Below are 10327 nucleotides of genomic sequence, written 5' to 3' on the forward strand. Positions count from 1 at the left end.
GTTACAGCGGCATGACAATACAACTTAGGCACAATACATAACTTAGGGTGCTAGGTACGACTAATGGTGGAAAAGCGTAAGGTTTTCCGAGTTCCACACCCTATCTATAGCCTTCCCGGTGGTTGTTTGTAGCTTGTAGGTTCCTCGGAAAAAGGAAGAACTTCATTAACTTAGACACGACAATACAACTTAGGCACAACATATTTTAAAAAGGTCAGACCTGCCGGTACAACGGTTATCCGGCTAGGTGACGGTTACAGCGGCATGACAATACAACTTAGGCACAATACATAACTTAGGGTGCTAGGTACGACTAATGGTGGAAAAGCGTAAGGTTTTCCGAGTTCCACACCCTATCTACAGCCTTCCCGGTGGTTGTTTGTAGCTTGTAGGTTCCCGGGCGTATGACTGCGGCTATCACATACGGACCTTCCCAACTCTGGGATAACTCCCCACCCTCTAGGGGGCGGCTGGCTTCTCTTTTCCTTAGAACGAAGTCGCCCACTTGAAAATACCTCGTTCTAACCCGAGCGTCATGGTATGCCTTTGCTTTCTTCTGGTATTCGATCACTCTTTTAGCTACCTGCTCTCGTTTCTCTTCAACAGAGTCTAGTTCAACCGCCATCATTTCGTCGTTGGCATCGGGGTCAAACTCCTTCTCTCGGGCAGTCGGTACCCACGCCTCGATCGGTAGTCTGGCCTCCGCACCGTAGACCAGTGCAAAGGGGGTCTCCTTGGTTGCTTCTCGCGGGGTTGTTCTGTATGCCCATAGGATGTACGGTAGCTCGTCCGCCCAATTTCGTCCTGCCGAGTACAACTTTTTCTTCAACCCGTCCAGGATGGTCCGGTTGGCGTTTTCGACCTGGCCGTTGCCTTGCGGGTACGCGACGGATGACTTAATCGCTTTAGTGCCGATCGTTGCCAGGAAATTTGCGAAGTAAGCCCCCTCAAACTGCTTCCCATTGTCCGTGACCAGCTGCACGGGGACTCCAAACCGGGAGACCACATTGCGCCATAGGAACCTGGCGCACTGCTGCGACGTGATGGTTGCCAACGGTTCCGCTTCGACCCACTTTGAGAAGTAGTCGATTGCCACGATAATGAACCTTTTCCGACCGGCTACTCGGGTGAACGGGCCAACTATGTCAACTCCCCATCTTGCGAACGGGATGGCCGTGCTAACAGGTTGATAAAAGGTGGCCGGTCGACCGGGCACTTTGGCGAACAGCTGGCAAGCTTTGCACTCTCGGACCACCCTCTTACAGTCGAGTTGGATCGAAGGCCAGTAGTATCCTATCAGCATTATTCTTCTCGCCAAAGCCTTACCGCCCTGGTGCGACGAGCAAATCCCAGAGTGGAGCTCGGTCATTACCAAGTCGGCCTCGAAGTCGTTAAGGCATCGCATCAAAGGGCCACCGTGTGATCGTCGGTAAAGCTTTCCCTCCATGACCTGGAAACGTGGTGCTCTCAGCTTAACTTTGTGAGCCCTTTCTTCGTCGTCGGGGACGCGGCCATCGGTCAGGTACTGCATCAAATCTTCGATCCAACTCTTTTCTGTTGGTTCCACCGGAGCAACCTCTAGCGTGTCGATGACGGGTTGGGTCAGCTCTTCTATGCGGGCTATCTTAGAAATGTGCTCGGGTGCCTCCTGCACGAGTTTGGACAAGACGTCGGCGTCCACGTTCTCTGCTCGGGGAACATGTTCGACCGCATGACCTTGGAAATCCGCGAGGAGTGCTAACACTCGGTTTCTGTACTGTATCAGTCGTTCCCCGTTGGCCTCGAAGTTTCCTAAGACCTGGCCAACGACCAGAGCGGAGTCGGTCCTGGCTCGAACGTATTGCGCGCCAAGCCTTCTGACGTATTGGAGGCCGGCTATGAATGCCTCGTACTCTGCTTCGTTGTTGGTGGGAGAAAAGGAGAAAATCAAGGCGTGATATAACTTAAAGCCTTCCGGGCTGATGATCACTACTCCTCCGCCCGCTCCTCTCTTGCTGCTCGAGCCATCAGTTGCCAACTCCCACCATTGTTCATCCGGGCCCGGTTGAGGCGTCGTCTCGATTTCCCGGGCCGTGCATTCCACTACGAAATCGGCAAGAGCTTGTCCTTTGATTGCCGGTCGCGGTTTGTATTCCATGGCGAATTGGGTCAGCATGAGGGCCCACTTGACCAATCGGCCGGATGAGTTGGAGTTCCGGAGGACGGACCCGATGGGCTGGTCGGTGAGCACGTGAACTGTCCTGCCTTGGAAATACGGGGTAAGCTTCTTCGCGGCTATGTACAAGGCATACACTACCTTTTCCAACCGAGAGTATCGGGTCTCCGGTCCATTCAGGGCATGACTGACGTAATAGACCGGTCGCTGGACGTTCTGTTCGTCGGTCCTGCAGAGGACCGCGCTGACTGCTCGGTCCGATACTCCTAAGTAAACGTCCAGATCCTCTCCGGGCTCCGGCTTGGATAGTACGACCGGGGACATTAGGTACTCCTTTAGCTAGTCGAACGCTTCTTGGCATTCCCGGTCCCATTTGAATGCATTGATCTTTCTCAACGTCTTGAAGAACGGCAGCGCTCGCTCGGCCAGCTTGGATAAGAAGCGGCTGAGGGCGGCGAGCCTACCGGTCAGCTGCTGTACCTCCCGGACGGTGGTGGGCGGTTGCATCTCCAAGATCGCCTTGACCTTGGCCCGGTTTGGCTCGATGCTCGGCTTAGTCATCATGAAGCCTAAGAACTTTCCGGTCTGCACCGCGAACGTGCACTTCGCAGGGTTCAACCTCATCTGGTGATGGCGCAAGATTTCGAAGCAATCCCGGAGGTCCTGGGCGTGGTCGTCCCGCTTGAGGCTCTTGACGAGCATATCGTCGATGTATGCCTCCATTGTCTTGCCGAGTAGGTTCTCGAACAACATGTTTATCATTCTCTGGTATGTGGCCCCCGCGTTGCGCAGGCCAAAGGGCATCACCCGGTAGCAGTACAAGCCGTCCGGCGTGACGAAGGATGTCTTGGCCTCGTCCTCCTCCGCCATCATAATCTGATGATAGCCTTTGAAGGCGTCCATGAAACTCATTAGGTCGGACCCGGCGGTTTCGTCTACCATCTGATGGATACTTGGCAGGGGGTACGGATCGAGCGGGCATGCCCGGTTGAGGTCCGTGTAATCTATACACATGCGCCATGCGGGCGGTTTGGGCACCAAGACAACATTAGCTACCCAGTCCGGGTAAGCGACCTCCCTGATGTGTCCAATCGAGCTTAGCGTTCTGACCTCTTGTCGGACGAACTCCCTTCTGTCAACCGAGAGGTGTCGTTGCTTCTGCTTTACCGGCCGGGCGGCCGGGTTTACTGTGAGATGGTGGCAAATTGTCGACCGGGCTATCCCGGGCATATCCTGCGGTCCCCAGGCGAAAATATCGGCGTATTCCCTCAGGACCTCCACGATCGAGCTTCTCAAGTCGGGCGGCAGGGCCGCTCCGATCCGAACGGTCCTTTCGGGGAAATCATCGGACAGAGGGATGTCCTCCACTTCTTCTGCCGGCTCCGGCTGCTCCCTGATTGCGGCCTTGCTTCCATTTATTATGGCGTTTACTCGGGACGAGCCGCCTTCGTTTCTTTGGACCGCCTTGACATAGCACTTTCGAGCTGAACGGATATCGCCTCTTAGTATGCCGACCCCTGCTGGCGTTCGGAACTTCATGCACAAGTGCGGCATGGATATGATCGCCCCGATCTGAGCGATTCCTGGTCGTCCTAAGATTATGTTGTGGACGCACGCGAGGTTTACCACGATGAACTCCATTTCCGCCCTCGCCACCTTAGGGTAGGTGCCGACTTCTACGGGTAACCGGATTAAGCCCTCTGGTTCGATGGTGGGGCCCGTGAAACCGGATAGCTGGGTACGGACTAGGGTTAACTTCTTGTCGTCTAATTTCAGTTTCTTGAAGACGTCCAGGTACAGGACATTTACACTACTGCTCGTGTCGACCATCACCCTCTCAACGTCCACGCCGCTAACGTCGAGTGTGACAATTAGGGCTTCTGTCCCATGGTCGGGGTTCCGGGGGAGGTCTTCGTCGGTGAAGGCAATCGGTTCGGCCTTCGGGCGTTTTTCCGGTCGAGCTTCTTCTAGTAATCCGACCTGCAGGCTGTGGCACCACCTGTGCCGGTCTTCTGAGCTGTCGCCCCCTTCCGGCCCTCCAAAGATGACATGGATCACCTGCTTGGATCTCGTGGGCGGTGGTCGTCGTCGGGTTCCTGAGCCTTGTCCTTTTTGTCTCGACCGGTCCTTTTGAAAAACTTCTTCCATCGTTTGCCCTTGTCCTTCTTTTCTGTGAACTGGGACAACTCTCCTTCTTTCAACAGTTCTTCGATCACCTCCTTCAATACTCGGCATTCGTCCGTCGTATGTCCCCGGTTGCGGTGGTACGCGCAGAACTTGGAGGTGTCCCGGCCGTCTCGTCCGGGCTCGGGCAGCTGGATCAGGTTGCAGCCTTGGGCATAATCGAGGATCTCCGTCACGGGTCGGGTGAGCTTGGATAGGTCCCGGGGGGCCTGCTGTCTATCTCCACGTTTGGGCTCCAGGCGGTTGTCACGGCGGGCCGACCCCGATTCTTGGCGTCGCTTGGCGGAGTTGGCCTCCATTGCGTTGGCGTGGTCTGTGACACGGCGGATCGCTTCATCGTACGACTGCGGAGGGTGGACGATGAAGTCCTGGTACAGTGCTCCCGCTCGAAGAGAGTAGTGCAGGACGTTGATCGCCGTTCTGTCATCCATGGGCTCCACTTCTCCTATAGCGTTTTTCCATTTGAACAGGAAGTCGGCCAGTGACTCGCCTTCCTGCTGCTTGGCGGCCTCGAGGTGCGTGAAATGCTTCCGGACCGTTCGAGACATCGCGAAGCGACGGATGAACTTGGTGGAGAGTTCGGCGAAGCACGTGATGGATCCCGGTTCGAGGGACTTGAACCATTCAGCGGCTCGCCCGGAAAGTGTCGAGAAGAAGGCTCGACAAATAACGGCGTCCGACACGCGCATCATAATCATGTTTTCGTAAAAGGAATTGACATGCTCTTCCGGGTCCGTTTTCCCGGAGTAATCCTTTGATCCCTGGACCCGAAGATCTATCGGGTAGGGCTGCTGCATGATGTCACTAGAAAAGGGGGTCCTCAACAACTTGGTCTCTAGGACGGGAACGGGTGGCGTCTGCTCCTGCTTCCACCGGTTGAACTCTTGTCGGACTTGCTCCATAATATCACGCGGGACCCCGGTCGCCATGTTCGGCGGGTTGTCGCGTCTAAGATTGCTCCTGGAGGAACTTACTTCTTCCGAGTCTGCGCCGCGACTGGATGCTGATCGGTCTAGCGATGGCCGCCTGCCTGCTGGCCGAGCTCGCCGGGGGGAGTTTGTAGGCTGTAGTCTGTCGAACGCGCTGGTCCGGGGCATGCGTCCTTCCGAGTAATCGACCGAGCCCAGTCGGGTGTGAGCCGGACGACGCTGAGGTTGTGTTGCCTCGGGTTGAGGATTCCATGGCCCCTGGGGTGGCGGCATTCCGCCCCCGTCATGATCGCTCGCCCCCGGGCCGAAGACGGTAGGGGCGACCCGGTAGTTGTGCACCGGGCTGTACATCGGATGTGGGTACATCCCCGGCATCGGCGGCTGCGGGTACATCCCCGGCATCGGCTGCTGCGGGTACACCGGGGGGTAGAAACGTTGTGCGCTGACCCACCATTGATATGCCGGATCTTGGTATCCCGGGGCCGGATAAGTGGCTTGGATCGGTATATCCCTATAGGCAGCTTCCGCCGGTCCTACGCTGGCTGGTTCTGGCGGTTGGAATACTCCTTCCGGTGGCTGGTTGAGGTCCATCCGGGCGTTGATCTGCGCTCGTAGGTCCGGCTGGGCGTCGTCGGCGTTTTCGCCGGTGTTGAAGAAGTCCATGAAGGGATACATTTTAGCGAGGACCGGTAAAGACGTGCTGTTTTCGTACCTGGTCCCCACGGACGGCGCCAAACACCAAATGATATGGATAAATAACACGTATATAAAAGGTATATTAATATGAGAACGTATACAACGGGTCAGAGGAGGTTGGGCCGTGAAAGATGACCGGGAACCTCTCTAGCCTAGCTTATACAAAAATCCAAAAGTCCCTCTCACTAGCAATTAATGCAGTATTTATAAGGGTCATGGGGAACTGCGTTCGGTCTTCCGGCATGTCGGACGCGTGGTGCACATGCACCGGGCGGAGAGTCGGCAGACATGCAGCCGTACACGTGTCGCGAGGCTTCTGCTACTGATAGAGCTTCCCTCCTACCGGTCGTACGCCCCGGTCTCCGGTCTCCCGCTCCAGGACCCTCGGCACGTCGCCTTTGACAAGAGCACGACCGGGTTGACAGGGCGAGCCTTCTGGTCGCACCTCGACCGGGTTCCCGGGTCGGGTAGGCAGGTCGGTAGGGCGCTCCGTATGTCCGGTATATATTCCCCATCAGATATGAAGAGAGTTATTTTTTATTATTATGATGTTATTTTTGCCTCTTCTGACTCTGTGTGTGAGGATCTCATGTTTGATGAGTTTATTCCCCGTGTAACGAATGATCAAAATAATGCTTTATTGCGTCCCTATGAGTCTGATGAGGTTAAAAGTGCATTGTTTGCAATGTTCCCTGATAAGGCACAGGGGCCAGATGGTTTGAACCCGGGGTTCTATCAGCAGTTTTGGGATATAGTAGGAGGGGATGTATCTGAATTATCATAGATTGTTTGAATACTGGCATCTTCCCCGATGGATCGAATGATACTAATGTAATTTTAATTCCCAAAAAGAATGTGCCTGAGACTGTGGCTGATATGAGGCCAATTGCGTTAAGTAATGTGTTGTATAGAATTATGGCAAAGGTAATAGCTAACACGATGAAACCACTGATGGGGGACATTATCTCTGAATCTCAGAGTGTTTTTATTCCTGGTAGATTAATTACTGATAATATTCTTATCGCTGCGGAGGTGGGACATTACTTGAATAGGAAGCAGTGTGGCCAGACAGGGTGGGGGGCATTAAAGTTAGACATGGCTAAAGCGTATGATAGAATGGAATGGCGGTTCCTGCGGAGAATGTTGGAAGTTATGGGGTTTGACGAGAGATGGATTAATCTGATCATGCATTGTGTTACTACAGTGCAGTATAATATTATGGTTAACGGTGCTGATAGTGGCAGGTTGGTACTGTCCCGTGGTCTTAGACAGGGTTATCCGCTTTCCCCGTATTTATTCATTATTTGTGCAGAAGGTTTGTCTATGTTATTACAGAAGGCTCAGATAACTGGCTCTATACATGGGTGTAGGGTAGCGCGAGGTGCTCCTCGGTTTCGCATTTGGTTTTTGCAGATGCCTGTTGTTCTTTAAGGCAAACAGTCAGGAGGCAACGGTGGTTAAGGAGTGCCTACAACGATATGAGGAGTTGTCGGGGCAAAAAGGTTAACTATCATAAATCCAGTATCTGTTTTAGTAAGAACACCAGGGAGGAGGACAAGAATATAGTGGCTGTGTGTTTGCAGGTGGACCAGGCACCCAATTTTGGGAAATATTTGGGGCTGCCCTCTTTTATTGAGAGGAATAAGAGAGTGGTGTTATCCTATATTGAGGACAGAATAAAACAAAGAATTGGCTCGTGAAATAAGAAGTTGCTATCACAGGCAGGTAAGGATATCCTGTTAAAGAGCGTGGCGCAGTCAATGCCAACTTTTTCAATGGGTGTTTTCTTACTACCTGACACAGTCTGTCTGTCAATTCAAAGTGGAAGAGAGAGGGGAATTCACTAGAAAGCCTGGGATAAATTATGTATCCCTAAGAAATATGGTGGTCTGGGATTTAAGGATCTCAGGAATTTTAATTTGGCAATGTTAGGGAAGCAGGCATGGTGCATTCTTACAAAACCCACATCTCTGGTTGCATCTATTTATAAGGCCCGATATTATCCTGCTACCTCATTTATTGATGCTAAAATCGGCAGTAGTCCAAGTTATGCTTGAAGGAGTATTATGACTGCTCATGATATGGTTGTTGCAGGAGTACGTAGACGGATTGGGGATGGTCAGACAACTTTAATTTGGGGATACCCGTGGTTGTCGGATGATCCTAGTCCTCTCATTCAAACTGATATGCCTGAGGAATTGAGACATGTGAAGGTGGCAGGCTTAATTGATGAGCAGACTAATATGTGGGATCCCTATATTTTGTCTGATTTGTTTATTCCAGAGGATGTAAATCGTATACTCAGGATCCCTGTAAGTCCTGGTTATGATGACTCGTGGTATTGGCTTGGGGACCCAAATGGAATTTATTCAGCAAAGAATGCCTACAGGAGTATTATGGGTAATTATGACCATGTGCCAGGAGAGTTTGATAAGTGGACTAGTATATGGAAAAGGAAGGTGCCACCAAAGTGGAGGACTTTTCTGTGGAGAGCAATTTGTGATATCCTCCATACCACTGCTAATTTAATTATTAAAAGGGTGGATATTGATCATATATGCTAGAAGTGTGGTGTAATGAATGAGGATGTTATGCATGCACTTATTACTTGTGATTATTCTAAATTAGTTTGGAATATTACAGGCCTACCTATCACAAATATTGTTACCGATTCCTTTCCTGTCTGGCTAACAACCGCGCTTGCAATTTTGACAGAGGAACAAAGTGGTACTTTGGTGGCGGTTCTTTATTACTTGTGGCAGAGTCGCAACTCAGCTGTGTGGGAGAAATCATTGCCACGTCCTGCCGGCATGTGGAGGAGAGCATCCGCAGCAATGGGGTCTTACCGCCACGCCAATCACCACCCCGCGCGCTGTCGGCACCACACAGATCGGAGAATCCCCATCACGCCAGGCCAAGGTGTTTTGTCGACGCAAGCTTCCGACATGCTACAGGGGAGGCGTCCTATGGAGTGGTCCTACTCTCGCCAGATGGATCGTTCATAGCGGCGCGAAACGGAATTCTGCCAACCTACTTCTCACCTTTTATGGCGGAGGTCATGGCTTGTAAGGAGGCTCTATCATGGCTCATCGGAAGGAATACGGTTGATGTGGATCTACTCACAGATTGTTTGCAACTACGGAATTTTGTACGCCAGGGATCAACAACTATTATGTCATATGCTGGACTTGCAGTTGACCATTGTAGGTCGCTGATGACTTCATTTACTTATTGTTCGTTAAGTTATATTTCTAGGCAGTTTAATTTACATGCACATGCTTTAGCTTCATTAGCTTTTTCTCAGGATCAGGTTATGACATGGGATTTAATCCCACCTGACACTATTGCAGCTTTGCTTCATTAATACAATCATTTATTGGTTGGCTTTCAAAAAGAAGTGTATTTATATTAATAATAATTAATTTCTTTATTTATATTAATATAGTATATTATATTAGCATAGTTAGAATTATTATTATGTGTATTAATATTTTTAGTGTTATGTTTATATTTATAATTATTATAAGTGTGTTTTTTAGTTTCATTATTTTAAAATCTTAAATGTATACTCAAATGTATTAATGATTAATATTATTATTTTCATTGACCATTCAGTTGTGTGCAATGGTACTAGGTTGGTAATCTCATGTTATTGAAGTCGATATAATGACTGATGCTAACAAAGGATCAAAAGTGTTGATCCCCAAATATTCATGTCGTCGTCCAATCCAAGATTGTCGTTCAGGTTTCAACGAAGACAATTTCCGTTATACTATCATATGCAATGATCATAAACAAAAGTCAAATTCAAATATTGTCACATGTCAGATTGTTACTAAAGAAATTGGTGTTTGTACATGGCCAGTTGTATGTGGCTGCATCTCAGATTAACAATGCAGATGGTCCAAAAATATTGATTGTAAAAGACTCAAGTACAACTACTACATCAACCACTAACGTTGTCTATCATGAAATTTTTAATAATTTGTAATTTTGTAAATATTTTTTTTAATACCATAACATTAATTTCAACTATTTATTATGTACCATTTACATATTATTATTTTTGTTAAATTTCCAAATACAATTAATTTATATTTTCTTATTTTAGGTTATCTACAAATATTAGATTAAAACGTTATTATTGCATACAATTTATAATATAACATCCATAAATTTAAAACTTTACAATTTATATGTGAGGATAGTGTACCATCTGTAAGTACGACTAAAAATGTCGTATACAAAGAAATTTTCAATAATGTGTAATACAATTGCAATATTCTTTGTTTTTCATGAATTAATTCATATACTATTAGTCTTTTTTTTTATCACTACGGTTAATCTTACTACTATATCATAT

At 49.4% G+C, this 10327-nt stretch overlaps 1 protein-coding gene across 1 annotated transcript; it reads right to left on the reverse strand.

Moving 5' to 3' along the window:
- Nucleotides 1-313: 313 nt before the first annotated feature.
- Nucleotides 314-2479, reverse strand: LOC109190299. The gene has a single exon (XM_019340773.1). It carries the CDS (start codon nt 2477-2479, stop codon nt 314-316), a length of 2166 nt encoding a protein of 721 aa, XP_019196318.1.
- Between the last annotated feature and the right edge of the window lie 7848 nt (nt 2480-10327).

This window comes from Ipomoea nil, unplaced genomic scaffold (genome assembly GCF_001879475.1).
Source record: "Ipomoea nil cultivar Tokyo-kokei standard unplaced genomic scaffold, Asagao_1.1 scaffold1576, whole genome shotgun sequence".
NCBI lineage: Eukaryota > Viridiplantae > Streptophyta > Magnoliopsida > Solanales > Convolvulaceae > Ipomoea > Ipomoea nil.